A 14,934-nucleotide genomic window follows, 5' to 3' on the forward strand; every position below is an offset into this window, starting at 1 on the left:
GCCAAGTACCATACCCATGTACATTTCGCGCTAAACGGACCAGCATAGAGTCAGCGGTAGACTGTCGGCTTTTATAGACATAACAATGTTAAGCGGAATAAACGTGGACTTGTACCGCATGAGCCTGTTTTGCATGTAATCTGACGCGAAGCCGCGAGCCACATTTCACAACAAACATCAAGTATCTCCGCCCACCAGCCAGCAAGACGATGTCGGCCCTATGCACCAGCCAATAATGATAACGTCACCTGTTTGCACAGCTTTATGGCAAGGAGCCGGAAGGCAGTTCATGTTTTGGTTAGGCCTGTTGCTAAAATGGATAGGGTCGGCTAAATAATAACAGGATTTATTTCGCAATTGTTAAGCTGATATGCAAAGAAATGGAAACCATATAATCAAACTTTGGCGCCTTGGCCAAGTTTTGGGATTGGCGAAGGTTTTTATTTATGAGAAATATTGCCTGTTTGTTTGTTTGATTGGTTTCTGCGTTTCGTATACTACATGCTTAATAAACAATTGTGTCCAGTAATACGTTGAGCATTAAGATAACCAGAACTACAACAACATGTCCAGGGCTGATGCTATTTTTCGAGGTAACTTTACCAGGTCGGTAATGTGTTTAACCAAAAACCAAATTACGGACCTCTAAGCTGCACATGTCAACTTAAAACAAAAAGGAACCAAAGTCAAATGCGTAATGTGCCTTGAAGCGGTTTAGCTAACCAGTGAACACGGCGTATACTTATAATTTCAGATGACAGATTTTGGTTTACATGTACCATTTACAGTTTACAGGAAAATACCCACGAGGTACATTTTAAAACATGGAGATGGCGTTTTAGCTAATTTTCTAGACCACCGCCGTTATTTGCAAAGACGTTATCTTCAGATAACTTTTATGCATAAAAATGATTGATCGATATAATTTTCACAACATGGATTGCAAAAAAAACTACGAGTTTGTACAAAAAATTCTGGCGATTCCAATCGGAAAGATTAAACTTCAAATTAGACCACATTTTTACATGTGGAGTGTTGTCACTGAATAAATTAGGAAAATCTAAGTTAGTACGAAACGTTTGACGGGAGTGGAGAGCAAATTATCTCGAAATACCTATTTATACCAATTTAAGCATAACGACTTGCACTTATAGGCTTTTCAACATCAAAACGGCTTTTCACCTATATTTATTTAACCAGCAAACATGCATTTTTTTTTCTCCAAAATATTTACTAATGGAGCGTCAGTTTTGTAACTTGCCTTGCAGTTAGGTCGATAAAGGTAAAAAAGTACAACTATTGCTGTTGTCGTGAGGTTGTACTGGCCTAAATATGAGAAATACGAAAACGAAACACAGCAGAGCCCATCAACACTTTACAGTGAGACAAATTTGATTAAGGATTGGAAAATATATACAGATTTTCACTATAACCATATGTGGTAAAAGTCCAAAGCAAAATGGTCGGTCGGCCGAAGGTACGAATCGGTTAAAATGAATTGAATTTGATTCGGGAAAACTGGGAAACATTCATCTTGTAATTGGTAAAATTAAGTTTCGTACGTAACTTGGGGTTTACATTTTTTTTAAATCGTGATTTGGGTCGCTTGCAACCCAAATACAAATATGCTGATCTGATGTGTCCCGCCAAAGTATAGTTGTGAATTACAATGCGTTTCCTGTATGTGGTATGTAAACAGCACAAGTAAATTTTAGTTCATGTGATGTAAAAGTTGAGATACAGAATTTAATAGATTTTAAGCCTTGAAACGATGTACACCATATGAGAACAATTTTCGATCATAGTTTGCTTTTTAGTACCGAAATTCTTGTATAGTTGGCCCGACAGGGTATATGTACGTTGTGAAGAATAGGAAAAAATGAAAGGCTGCTGCCACCTAGCGGAGACTCAGCATCTACACTGTAGACAAGCCCAATCCTCTGCAGGTTGTTGTACAATCGTCAGGTTATTGCCACGATTCATTTCCTTTTCCAAGCAGCACTTTCAGTGCTACGGGTGGGGGATATCCGAACATGATATAGTCTTGTATTAAAAGTGTGTAGAGTTGAACCAGACGCTCCCGAGGCACTACAGTTGAGTAATACTTAAGTGACATCTCATCGTCGGTGTGACGTTTGTTGGCAGGTCCATGTTGGATGTGCTCAGGTGCATTAATCAGCTTCAGAAAGTACCTGTGACATAGAGCAAGCAAAAGTGTTATTTTACTAAAATAAATAGCGCAAAATTTATCGTCGCGTGCGTTGGAAACCAATTTTCTGTTACTATTACGTTTAAATTGATTCACAACTATGCGATTACCCAATATTATTTGTACATTTACTCAAAAGAATGCTTCTGTTTCTCCAAAAAAATTATTGGTTCCCAACTTTTGACTGCTTTATAAGTCATTAAGCAAAATTTAGCATATTTTCACAAACCAATAAGTTATGTACTTTTTAACTCATAACAAGAAGTGCGGCATAACAAGAAGAAAAAAACCTTTTTATTGTATTTGCCTGACAAAAAGCCCTAAAATGTGTTTATTACCAATCATAAACGTTCGTAAACCGTGTTTTTTGAACCCCAAATTGAGGACTGCAGCTTTAAACCCAAGGCACTGATAAGTCAAGGACCTGACGGTTTCAAGGACTATGCCTAAACTTTTAAATGTACAAAATAAGGTTTTTAAATTTAGTCGATTTCACCAGTTCGGTTGTGACCAGTTTGGTCCATACAACAGTTTTTGTAGGATTGTAGGGAATGTATTGATGGTGGACCTTATTACCTGCAGTTAGCTTACTTTCAGATATGGTAACAAGGGGTAACAGCATATCATTTTTTTTCCTGTTGATTTATTGCTTGTTTAATTTGTCTGCTGAACGCTTAACTAAATTAAATGATGTCTTTTGTTTATATAATGTGTGCCACCTTGGCCATTACACAACGCTCATGCCGCATACAACGCTCATGCCGCATACAACGCTCATGCCGGACGTTTATGTTTAAACATAAATATTGGGTATCGGTCGGTGGTTAACCATTAAATTAAACATTGAACGTTTATATCACCAAATTTAAATGTTGAGTATCCGCCAGTGGCCAACAAATAACAACATGTACCTGGCGTCCTCGCCTATGGTCTCTTGGTGCCCGATGAAGTCATAATCAATAGCACAAGGCGTGCAAGGGTAGGTGAATCTCGTCCAATGCTCGTTGCCGGTTTGCAAAGATTCGGGGGCACCAAGAACCAGGTAGTTGATGAAATCACTAAATGTGGCCAGTTTTCCATCTAAATAAAGCATATAAACAATTCACTGATTAAGACTATCACAAATGTTTGTAAACGAAACACAAATGTTTGTAAACGAGTTTTTCAACCGGTTTCTGTTGCCATGTGTGATTTCTGCATTAATTTTGTCATCTTAGGCCAGCCAGTAAAAACAAAACTTGAAAAAAAAGCATTTTCAGAAATATTCTACACATATCCTGTAGTGGATTACTCCATTTTGCAATATATTGCTTATTTCTTCTTGGCACTGAAAAATTGAATTTATACTTAATAATACGTCAATGATATAGTAGAGGCCACCTAGAAACTAGTGCCTATGGTATGAGTCGAAAATTTTGGATAATATTTTAAATGTTCCATGAGACAAAACACCCAAAAGTTACATAACTAAAAGAGCTTCTGTGATCTGTGGCTGGTTGAATCGAATTACAACGCCTAAAAGACCGCAATGGTGTTTACCTTAACGCCCCTAAACTAATAGAATCTATTTGAATAAGAACGACTGAAGATGCCCTTTTGGGGTGAAATATATATCGTTAAACAACTTTGTTGACTGATTTTGATTAGGAAGCACTGTTGCTTCGTCAATTATTCTTACATATAATTTTATGTATAATCAGTGATCGTCGACAAAAAGATGCCTACTACTTGCGGGATAGATCCTGTACCAAATACTAAATGTCACTAAACTAATAGCCCGGCTATAATCTTAACGAAGTCCACGCGAAACAAGAATTTAATTAAACTGACCTTTGACCGGTCCGTACTTTGCACGAATTTCTTTTGAGAGTTTCGGAAATTCTGGACCAGGTGCTTCTAACTTTTGCCGGTAAGCTGATATCATTCTCTCGAACGGTTCACGAACTGTAATGGTCTGGATCCAATCGGGATTAAGAAGAAACTTTTGCCTCTGCTCATCCAGTATCTTTGTTCGACGATATTTTTGCACTGTGAACTGTAATTGAGTATCATGTTAGCAAAATGGCGTAAGCTTATGAATTAAGAGTGTTTTGTTTTGTAGGCCATTATGAATAAGGAGGAAATGGTGGTTGCCGGAGTGGAAATGCTCGCTATAATAAATCTTAGTCAGTTTAGCTCACACATAATAAAACTGTTATAACACAACGGATATCTCTTTTTCAAAAAACGAGATTAAGTGTGACGAAAGCCACAGCCAATTCGTTCGTACTTTCTCAGACAAAAGTTCTTGTCTTTAAATGCACAGATAGTCAGTATAATAAATACACTTCATTTCTCTGCAAAAAGCAACCGTTGCTGGTGCTAACGTTTATCTTACATCTTTCAGCTTGTTTCCCAGCAGTTGCCAAAACAGTTCCTTCCACCTGGTTGTTCCAGTTTTTCCCATGCTACAATGAATCACTTTGTATTTTTCGTCCACCAGCATCATCGGCATCATGTGGCTGATGTTGTGCTTTATATCTGAAACGATGGGAATGAAGTTTAAATCATTATACCAGTATATAGCTTGTATAAGGCTTCTAGCTACACAAGTATTTTTGTGGTGCGGTATAATCCGAGCTAGTTTTTCTAACATTTTTAGGTTGCAAAAAAACTACATTGACCTTTGTGGCACACTTTATCGGCAAAAATGTTTCCTGGAACATTTATTGGTTATATTGCCCGTGGTAACAACTACTAAATTAGTGTGTATGGATGCCATGCACACCTGTATTTTATACCAGGCCTTTAAACATGAAATTTTCACTCAAGAAACCTGCTTAAAATCTCTCTCACACTTGTGTGCAGGTTTTTTTTAAGGTTTGGTTTGGGTGACCGCTAAGTAGTTTTAAGAGACCGCAAGTGTTTCATTTAAATACCAAAAAATAGCCATATTTGCTTTTTGGGAAACCGCTGGAGAAACCGAAACGGTCCCCCAAAACACCTTAAAAAACACTGCTTGTGTGAATAAACTTTGTAATCAGTTGTTTGAGAAACAACAATAATCCTCAGCAACTGGTCATAAAAAAATCTGCAAGACCTTGTCAACATTTTTTCGTACCAAATCTTTCACAGGTTTGACGAATCAATGCTTTGCGTTCCTCCTGTCGTTGCTTCATCTTTTCCATGAAGATTTCTTCTTCACTTGCAGCAGGTAACTCTGTTTCGTTTACAAAACCCTCTGCCTCCAGAGTAGCATGTGGCACTGGGGAGAAGAATAGACAGTCAGTAATTATAATTTGGAGTGATTTGTTTCGTTTATTTCAGGCTCATTATGTAACATAGAATTAGGAAGTTTTGAATAACTATGCACACCATAACTTTACACGCAGTGGTAGAACGTGGTCGCGTTTCTTTAAAAAAAAACAAAGAAACAAAAAAGGCGAAATTATTAAAGCAGCTGTGGTTGTACTGGTTATAATGCATTCAGCAAGTACAGTTTGGTAGTTTCACACGGCACAGTTTAGTCATACGCAGTACCTTTTGGTTCAACGCTGACTGAACTTGATTTGATGTAGTCATGGAAACTAATTCCGGAATAATTCCGACCGACCGCCACAACCAAAAAAATTACCACCACAGCAAGAAAGAGTTGAAAAGCATGCAGATACCTCATTTCCGCTTGATTTAATTCTGAAATGTTTTAGAGAGAAACAGTTATCGACAAATGGTTGAACAATAACTTGTATATAATGTGGTTTCGTTCAGAAAAAAAGTTAACATTGCCAACATTCACTATTTTTAATAAACTGCAGGCCGAAAGACATAAACTTGTGTATATACTCAACAATTCAACATAAATGCTACAAAGACTAAGTTTTACTCAAACCTTTACAGCCAATACAGGTATACAGTAGCAAGTGTATGAATACTTGAATTATTTTTGACAGTTGCCTAAACACTTGACTAACGTTTTCAAACTTTTTTTTTTTTCACGGGGTTCGAACCCAGGACTCTCCCGGGGACGAATCCCGATCAGGGTTTTTCATGTCTGTATATGGGTCAGGCGCGCCAGACCGTTTCGAAAACGATACAGTGCTAGCTTACAAGCCTGCTGCTACCGTGTATCACTGCTATCCCTGCCCTTCGTTGGACAGTTGTCACACTTTTATGTTTGTTTGCCGTTCACGACATTTAAGGAGCGTCGTTGTGCAAGCATCGATGTTCCTTTATAGGCTGTTTGCCATAAAACACGACCCACGAAACCTAAGTAGGAAGTTGGCTACCAAAAATAAATGCTTTTAAAGTTTTTCACTGACCACAACTAATCACTTTGATTCAGTTTCTGTCTTTTAGGTTTCTAACTGTCCAAGTGTAGTTGTAAATACATCCCGATATGTTTTCTGCTTTATTTTTGTTTTTACTTTACCTAACGTTTTTATACGGCCCTCGTAAGCATCCAACTATCAGGGCGAAGAGTAAATAACTTTGTACACTCTCAAAGTTGAAATGAGCTAAAAATTTATTAGTCACGCGTGTTAGAACACAAATCATAACAATCTTCCTGTTATGAATCGTGCATTATTCTGACCAAAAAAAGCACGGACATCTGATTTGTCACAGTGTGAATATAGTACTAACACTATTGTGCATGTAGTAGCGGGTTAAAAATGGTAATAAAAAGTCATTGAAAAACAACATATATCATCCGTGGTTGCTATCTGACAAAAAGTACCCATGAAACATATTTATCTGACAAAAGCACCCATGGAACATAAGAGTTTAAGGACAACTTATAGCGTGTGACACAAAGGAATAACAAACGAATATTCATGCCTTTCTTATCAAGGTTATTAACAGATCTACGACAGTTTCCATAAATAACTACGAAAACTAACTTTGTATACAGTTCAACTCGAAAACGGTGTCACTTTTTCGGCTCAACCCAAAATCAATATAGACAACCGCTTTCGGCCTTTACTGTGGCTATAACATTGGGTTTAATGTCCAAAACATGTCATTTCTCCTACCCCCTTAGTTATAGATAAACACCAGCCAACAATTTTTCTTACGCTATAGTTACAAATACAAACAATAACACGAAGCTTTTGTTGTCATCGTAAACTCGTATTGTACAGTATTGCCGACCTCATTTTGTTAATGTCTACATAGCATCTATAATTACCATAACACTTTAGTCGGAACCCGTGGGTTTGCGGATAGCCTTAATGCGTTTTTTGTTTCCTGTGCTAAAGCGTACAGTATAGCTTACTTATAAAATTGCGTGGTTTTCTGCATACAGCAAACGTTTGTGAAAAACCATGTACGCTATGACAACAATTCGTCGTTAAAGTGGAAAGCCTTTCAGTTTATAAACATGTTGAACTATAAACCCGCATTAGATGCAGTGTATCAATAGAAAGCGGTCGTTCAGGCAAACAAATATTTGGCCACGCCTGGATGAAGGCACTGGGCACGTTCTGATGGTCAATCATCCACGAACGATAAGGCCTGGACTACTTAACTGGTTGACTGAACAACACCGTACACTGAACAACACAAAACTTATACTACTAGGTAATCGCTTATACTCTTGCAAAAACGAACACATTTTTGGTTAACCAGCTTTTAGGAATAGACGTTATAAAATTTATTTGCTTGGTCGATATATAATTATATGTAACTTATAATTTGCCAAAAGTGCTTACTTGAAAAGGGATTTTTTTCGATCATTTTTGACTTAATATTTTCAGTTTTAACATTTTCTACAGTTCAAATCGTTTTGTTTTGTTGGTGTGCAACAACCGTTTCAGACCAATAAAATAGTGTTGAACAACCATGCTTTGAATTGGGCTTCAATATTTTTACACCAAAGCCTTATTAAACTCTTACATTACACGACTTGACAAAATCTGAGATTCTGTGCTGTACTATAAAATGAATACAGTATGTACTGAACTGAATACGATATAAACTGAATACGGTATATGAAAAGAGTGCTGGACCTTAACTGCGAATGTCTGTACAATGTACAATCTATACTCGCTAATACATTCACAAAATAAAGCTATTGAATGATTTGACGAAAATGTGAGGTTGTCGATATCGTCCATGCCATTTTTTCCCTAAAGTATGTAGACACATTGTAATATCTCACTTCTTTCTCTAGCTCTGCTCAAAGGCATTAGAGAACAAATCCAGCGTGACTTCACCTTTCGACGCAATGAACCACTCCCAGCGACTTGCAGAAAAAAAAAGAAAAAAAAATCTTCTGTGTGGCAGTGGCGCGTAAGGCTGGATGATGACCCAGTTTGTAACAGCTTTTATATAGTTCACCCTTTCCCCCAAAAAACTAGTTGAATGAAGCTTAAACACTTTTTTTAAGTTATTTTATTTATTTTTTATCAGTTTTGACAGTAGATAATAGGTGGGTTATCGTGTGGTTGTATATTGGTAAAAAAGTCACAACAAACAGTTTATTTCATTTTATTTTAATCCCCGATAAGAGGGGAAACGCCTGACTGCGTTAAGTGCTCAGTCGAGCTGCCTGTTCATTAAGTCCGTTAAACCATTTTTCGTTTAATTATTTTGAACTAAGGTAGTTGGTGACTTCAATTCAACACATCAGGGATCCAATGGGTTGAAGCAATAACGCTCAGTTTTTGCTTAGGAAAACACAAAATGTTATACGGCGGAAACTATCTACTTTACAAAACTAGAAAAATTAATCAAATCCATCACTTAAATTCTGCTATAAGGAGTCACAATATCAAAGTCTTGAAGTAAACTACCTAAGCACATCTACTCGCGACCTGTGCCGTAACATTCAAGGCTAAACCACCACAAAAACATATCATAAAACATTGCTGCAATCACACCATTTACAAATACTGTACCTATTTATGACCATTTAACAGAGTAGCCATTTGAACAAAATACGGTCTACAAACGCGTTACGGTTACATAACCTCTATCTCTAGATTTCTATACCAGTATTTATTTCCGCCTTCCCTGGCCTCGCCTTGTTACCGATACGGTCCACATCACCGCATGTGTGTCTGACAAAAGGTTGTTTTGAAAAAAAAAAAAAAAAAAAGGTTGTTTTGAACAAACTCGACGGCGAAGGCGACAATTTCTGGCGACTGGTCGAAGTATTGAACCTATTCACGTAAGTTGTTATTTTTATCAGAGTACCTCCATTTCGACGATTCTTCTGTCCTACATACACAATTCAATAATGTCTGACGACAGCCACTTAATAATTATTAATTGGTATGAAAACCAATTTATGTGCGGAGCATATATTATGTATCCTAAGCTCAGCGAAAACCTTACCTTTCCTGACTTTTTCCATATCGCACAAAACAATAGATTGCTTAACAAACACAATAGAGAATCGTTTATAACTGTCGCTCCTTAGGTTTATCTTGGACCGTTTCGACAAATTGTAGTGAGTGTCTACTGCCTGGCTTCAATCTGTTTTCAGTGAGGGAAGGTTAACTGGTGCCTGTTTTGCACAAAAGACACGAGACTCGGAGAACCACTGAACAGTCACTGCTATTCTATTCAGATGTAAATGCAGGCAACTTAAATGTTTTGCAACTTAAATGCAAGTTAAAACAGATATATTTGCTCGCTAAACGTTTCAATTTCCAAATTACAGTTTCAGTGCGAAGTATGGCAGAAACAACACAACTAGCGCTTCGAATGTAAGAGTTCTAAATACTAAACAAGTAAGAAGCTTAAACTTATTATTCTGCATACTTCAGCAAGAAATACAACAAAGGTCTTACATTTTGTAATATCCGTGAATGAGATCTCATGTCCAGCTCACGATTTCCTTTCCTAATCATTTTACTTGTGACTTTTTCATCTACAGATTAGGGTCAAACAAAATCTTCACAATCAAAAGTTTCGTGACCCACAGGACCAGAATTGTTCAAACAAAGGCAAGTCATTAAATGATACGTAAGCTACAGATAGTGCACACTATTTCGACCTATAAGTCGCATCAAATAGGTAGTATTCGATGCTTCTACATTGAATAATTCTGTTTGTTTGGTTTGCGCAACTTTTGTTAGTATAGGCCATATTGGTTATAGTGCGGCCATTTTACGGCACTCCAGTTTGTTGAGAAGAAAAGGCTTAAACACGATGTTCTGTTTTAATCGTCACTCTTCACGAATCTTCTATAGCTTATATAACTGACAACCCATGTTTTAATAAAGACACCTCACACCGACAAATCACTTCGAAAACTGTTGTGCATCATAAGAAGATTTCACATCACTGTTACATACTAACAAAACAATTTATCTTTTTCTGTTTGAAAGTCGGCAACTTAAAACTAAACAAACAAAGTTAAGAAGTTACAGCCTTTTCTTTTCACCTTGTCAGCATATTTGGTTGGTTTCGCTTGATACCATCGCCAGTTGGCGCTGTTATAAATTGGTTAGATAATACGATGTGCTGACAGCAAAAGCAATGCGGATAGAAAGGTTACATGTCCAACACTTTCGTAACTGGCTTCTGAGCCCGGGTTTGGAAACGCCGTACACACATTTCCTGTGATTAAATAGAATTCTGACAAGTCGATTCAACGCGATCCTATACATTGCTGTGTTTCAACGGTGACTGATAAAAAAGTACACCTCGTGCTCTATTCTATACAAGAAACCAATTTAATTTCACTTTACTCTGATTGCTTCTCAGTGCAATGTAAAGGTCTCGTTTTCCTTCTCGTTTTTTTAGCAAAGGCGTTTCTCTCTTTGCTAAGCTAAAGATTTCAATACATTAAAACACTGCTTGGTTTAAAATTTACCGTATTGTTTGTATGTTTAAAACATGGGGTATCTTACATACCCACTTCAATTGCCCGCGCATCTATTTTATGATAATGTTATATTTCTTTTCAGCTTAGCTATTGTGTATGCAGCCAAAGGTTGTCTTATCTGTCCAGATGAAATTAATATTTTTCGACTAGCCCTGTAATATCACAATCCTGTTAGTTTCAGACAAATAATGTCTATTCAAACCAGTTTCAGATGTCTGGCATGAGTTTTTTCATTTCAAGGCCGCATTTTGCGCACCCCAGCTTCTGTTTGACTAAACCAGTGCTCAAAACTGATGCTGCACCTTAGACTGATAAATACCCGCCGTTGGTTGGTCTTTAAGAAACATTAAATAATGAAGTAAGGTAAATAATAAAGTTAAGCTAAAACACAAATATATAGTTACATCTTCAAGATAAAGTGCTTCTGTAATCATACACACTGCAACACCCAGGCTTATTCCTACAACTCTCACACCTAGATTTTATTAGTAAACTTCTATACACCCCTTAGTGATTGGGTACTTCAGTCATAGAGGGCTGGACCACCATCTTGCTACACTTTCGCCTACCGTGTACAGTTGAAATATCAGGTTTCACACTAAATCCTTTGTCTATTATCTACACCAGGGCTACTCAAATTGCCGACCGCGGTCCGTGTCCGGACTTTTAAAGCCTTCGATGTGGACCTCGGTAGAGATACCAACACAGGAACTCACACCAGGGGTTTGGGAATTTCCGGTAGGTGGCGCAGCGGAGCATATGTGTTTGCAATGGCAATAATTGCAGAGTCAGCTACTTGCAACAATTTGCTGATTCAGCAATTACTGTTTATCGTATTGCCGAATTGCTCACCTTTATTGTCATAATTTTATAAACCTTTATTTAAAAAGCCAAAAAAGTTATATTAATCTGTACTCTTTCCACCTATTCTGACTTGCATGCAATATACAAGACATACTACGACTGAACTACAGGTTTGTGGTTTATTCATTTTTTTCCCTACCAAACCATTTGCAAGTGTCACAGATAAGTGCCTTGCGCTCATCCATTTTTTTTTCACGGGGTTCAAACCCAGGACACTCCCGGGGACGAATCCCGATCAGTTTTTTTTTGTCTGTATGTGGGTCAGGCGCGCAAGTTTTCCACAAAAATTTTCTCTGCAAGGGTTGCATGCGCCGTTGCATTGTAACAAAGAGCTTGCGAACTGGACAATGCTAACTCCATGTGCGATGAAACCTCCTAAGACCTGTTTGCTGGAGTGAGGATACCCAGTTTAAATTAACACATTTACTCGTTTAAGGACAAGCTGCTGGATGTAGAGATAAGAATCATACTATCCTAAGTTATCAGTTTGCAGTCACGGTAAATATAACTCTGGTTAGTTATGAATCGTGTTTAACCTGACATTTCAATCATATATCCAGCAAGCATATACTTAAGTTACACAAACGATCATTAAATTTGCACTAATGCTTATTTAAACACTGCTTCATCCGTAATCCAATAACATTTAACTGTTGCACAGGGGGCAACGTCCAAACCTCACCGTTCACAAAACAAACGCAGCGATTAATCGCATTTTGCCTTCAACCAAATGCTCCTTGCAAGACAAATTTTTTGAGGCAAATTTTTGTAAAGCTGTTCCTGGCATTCGTGATAGTGGTTAACAAGAAGGAAACTAATCCACTGATTATTGTTCCATTATGTGCAAACATATTGTATTTGTTTTTTCCGAATTGTTTTTTAAAACGTGATTGACATAAAGTACACTGCCAATTAATGCTACAAGGCGATGAGAAAGGATGTTGTTTTAAAAACTGATTAAATAATGAACGATAAATTCAAATAAAAAGCTTTCATTGGCAAAATTCTTATCCAGTTTTGTATCATTTCACAATGGCAACAATGCGCAAATGGCAAATAACAGTATATATATATATATCTACATAGGCGAATAGACGAAACCATTAGATAAGTTACATATCAATCAATTAATACAAGACATTTTGTTCACTGCCACGATTTGTTGCCGTTTCCAAATAACAGTTTCAGCGCCAACGGCGGTGAATATCCGAACATGATATAGTCGGGCAGCATCAGTAGATAGAGTTGCAGGACGTTTTCACGTGGTCTCACGTTAGTGTAATACTCCAGTGAGTTCAGTGTGTCGATTGGTTTGAGGCCTGGGGGACCGAGCTGGATGTTTTCAGGGGCCCCGATTAACTTCAGGAAGTACCTTAATGACGTAATAATAGAAAATTTACAAATACATAAGTGTCAGGATTTTGTTCGTGCTTTGCGGTCCGTAAAGTTACATGAATTTAAATTAGGACAAAGAGCTATGCTTCCAGGCCCGAAGACCACGACCTCCAAACGTAAAACCACTAAGGTATTTTTAAAGGGGCTTAGTTTGAATTAGGGACTCCAGATTTGCTGACAGAAAACAAAAAGGTTGAAAATCAAACGTTTAAAGTAAAAAGCTTACAAGACCAATCTCTTGTCACCAGCTTGTCTGGTTCAATCAAGTTATTTCATGTACAAAAATATCTAAGTCTCAGTCGATCGCTAAAGGGTGCTGTTATTACATTGAAACTGATTTATTTATTACATTGAAACCGATTAAGGCGGCAGATCAGCAAGTCTGGGGTACATCCTTGCAAATAAAACACAAAAAACTTTGCAGATCACAAGTTAACAACAGTCACCTGGCGTCTTCGTCGATTGTTTCCAGATGCCCGATAAAGTCGTATTCGACGGAACAGGGCGTGCACGCGAAACTGTATCTGCTCCAATGCCCGTTGTCGCTTTGAACAGATTCCGGTGCTGCTTCAATGAGGTAGCGAACAAAGTCACTGAAAGTAGCAAACTTTCCATCTGTTTAAAGATTGTTCAAGGTGAGAACACGTTTATATTTGTTTCCGCTAGGGTGCGCTAGAAAGTTACAGGCGAAATTATAAGCAATTGTGCAAAGGACAAGCACGTGTCTAAATGATCTAGCGAGCATGACCGACATACAGACATAAAAAACCTTAATCGGGATTCGTCCCCGGGAGCGTCCTGGGTTCAAACCCCGTGAAGATAAGAATACCAACCTGTTGAAGGGCCGTATTTGGCGCGAATCGTCCGGGACAGTTTTGGAAACTCGGGCGATGGTGCTTTCAGTTTTTGACGAAAAGCCGAAACTAATCTTTCGAAGGGTTCACGAACAACAATGCTCTGCAACCAGTCGGGATTAAGAAGAAAGTTGTCTGTTTCTGTTTGTCCAATTGTGGTTTGCTCGTATCTTTGAACTCGGAACTGCAATGGGTGAGAAGTGACAAAACCTTGTTTGACTTTAAAAAAGATGCGTTAGATAATTGACAATGCCGATAGCGGTTAATAAAAGAGACACAATGTGCATTAAGTTCTGTAGTTTCGTATTTAACTTAATTGTGTTTTTGACTCGTTTTTAACAATGTAACAGTGCGTAAAAAGCTGCTTTAACACAAATCATTGAGAGAGATATTCACCAATGGAGTATAGCCAGGACAAAATTGAGCAAGAAGCCGAAAAGTTATGGTTTTACACAAGTTGGTTTAAGCGCCGAGTTATGGGAAACACGTGTACAATTGCAGTTATTGTTTGGGGTGGGGCATGGACCTTTACCCCCTGGCTGCGCTAATGATATGAACAATATTTTAATAAAGAGCAATACTTTGAAAAAACACTAAAGCTTTAATAAATACTTATATGTTCACCTCCTTGGGATCGCGTCCTTCTAGCTGCCAAAACATTTGTTTCCATCGGGTTGCCCCTGTTTTTCCGATGTTGCAATGAACCACCTTATACTGTTCATCCACAAGCATTCGCTCCTGTAGATGACTGGTGTCTTGCTGTAAATCTTCCAACAAATACTAAAAACTAATCAAACGAG

General features: G+C 37.8%; 2 protein-coding genes across 2 annotated transcripts; both read right to left on the reverse strand.

Annotated features, from left to right (window-relative positions):
- Positions 1-1,299: 1,299 nt before the first annotated feature.
- Positions 1,300-9,760, reverse strand: LOC145225234 (carbohydrate sulfotransferase 9-like). Its single transcript, XM_080091921.1, has 7 exons — positions 9,524-9,760; positions 5,729-5,881; positions 5,310-5,453; positions 4,587-4,729; positions 4,040-4,244; positions 3,121-3,289; positions 1,300-2,192 (listed from the first exon to the last, which is right to left on the reverse strand). The coding sequence occupies exons 1-7, from the start codon at positions 9,540-9,542 to the stop codon at positions 1,967-1,969; spliced, it is 1,059 nt and encodes a 352-aa protein (XP_079948047.1). The 5' UTR covers positions 9,543-9,760; the 3' UTR covers positions 1,300-1,966.
- Positions 9,761-12,866: 3,106 nt separating this feature from the next.
- LOC145224833 (carbohydrate sulfotransferase 11-like) lies at positions 12,867-14,922 on the reverse strand. The gene is made up of 4 exons (XM_080091421.1): positions 14,759-14,922; positions 14,114-14,318; positions 13,727-13,895; positions 12,867-13,257 (listed from the first exon to the last, which is right to left on the reverse strand). Exons 1-4 carry the CDS (start codon positions 14,864-14,866, stop codon positions 13,032-13,034), a joined length of 708 nt encoding a protein of 235 aa, XP_079947547.1. The 5' UTR covers positions 14,867-14,922; the 3' UTR covers positions 12,867-13,031.
- Between the last annotated feature and the right edge of the window lie 12 nt (positions 14,923-14,934).

Source organism: Phallusia mammillata, chromosome 4, assembly GCF_965637545.1.
Source record: "Phallusia mammillata chromosome 4, kaPhaMamm4.hap1.1, whole genome shotgun sequence".
Taxonomy (NCBI): Eukaryota; Metazoa; Chordata; class Ascidiacea; order Phlebobranchia; family Ascidiidae; genus Phallusia; species Phallusia mammillata.

Bases quoted from the DNA above. Each gene is read 5' to 3' on its own strand.
- LOC145225234 (XM_080091921.1), bottom strand. The intron at 5,454-5,728 runs GTACTGCGTATG...TCTTCTCCCCAG, and splicing joins AGTCAGCGTTGAACCAAAAG to TGCCACATGCTACTCTGGAG. The intron at 4,730-5,309 runs GTACGAAAAAAT...CCATCGTTTCAG, and splicing joins TCAAACCTGTGAAAGATTTG to ATATAAAGCACAACATCAGC.
- LOC145224833 (XM_080091421.1), bottom strand. From the start codon at position 14,866: ATGCTTGTGGATGAACAGTATAAGGTGGTTCATTGCAACATCGGAAAA. The intron at 14,319-14,758 runs GTGAACATATAA...CACCCATTGCAG, and splicing joins AAGGACGCGATCCCAAGGAG to TTCCGAGTTCAAAGATACGA. The intron at 13,896-14,113 runs GTTGGTATTCTT...ATCTTTAAACAG, and splicing joins CAAATACGGCCCTTCAACAG to ATGGAAAGTTTGCTACTTTC.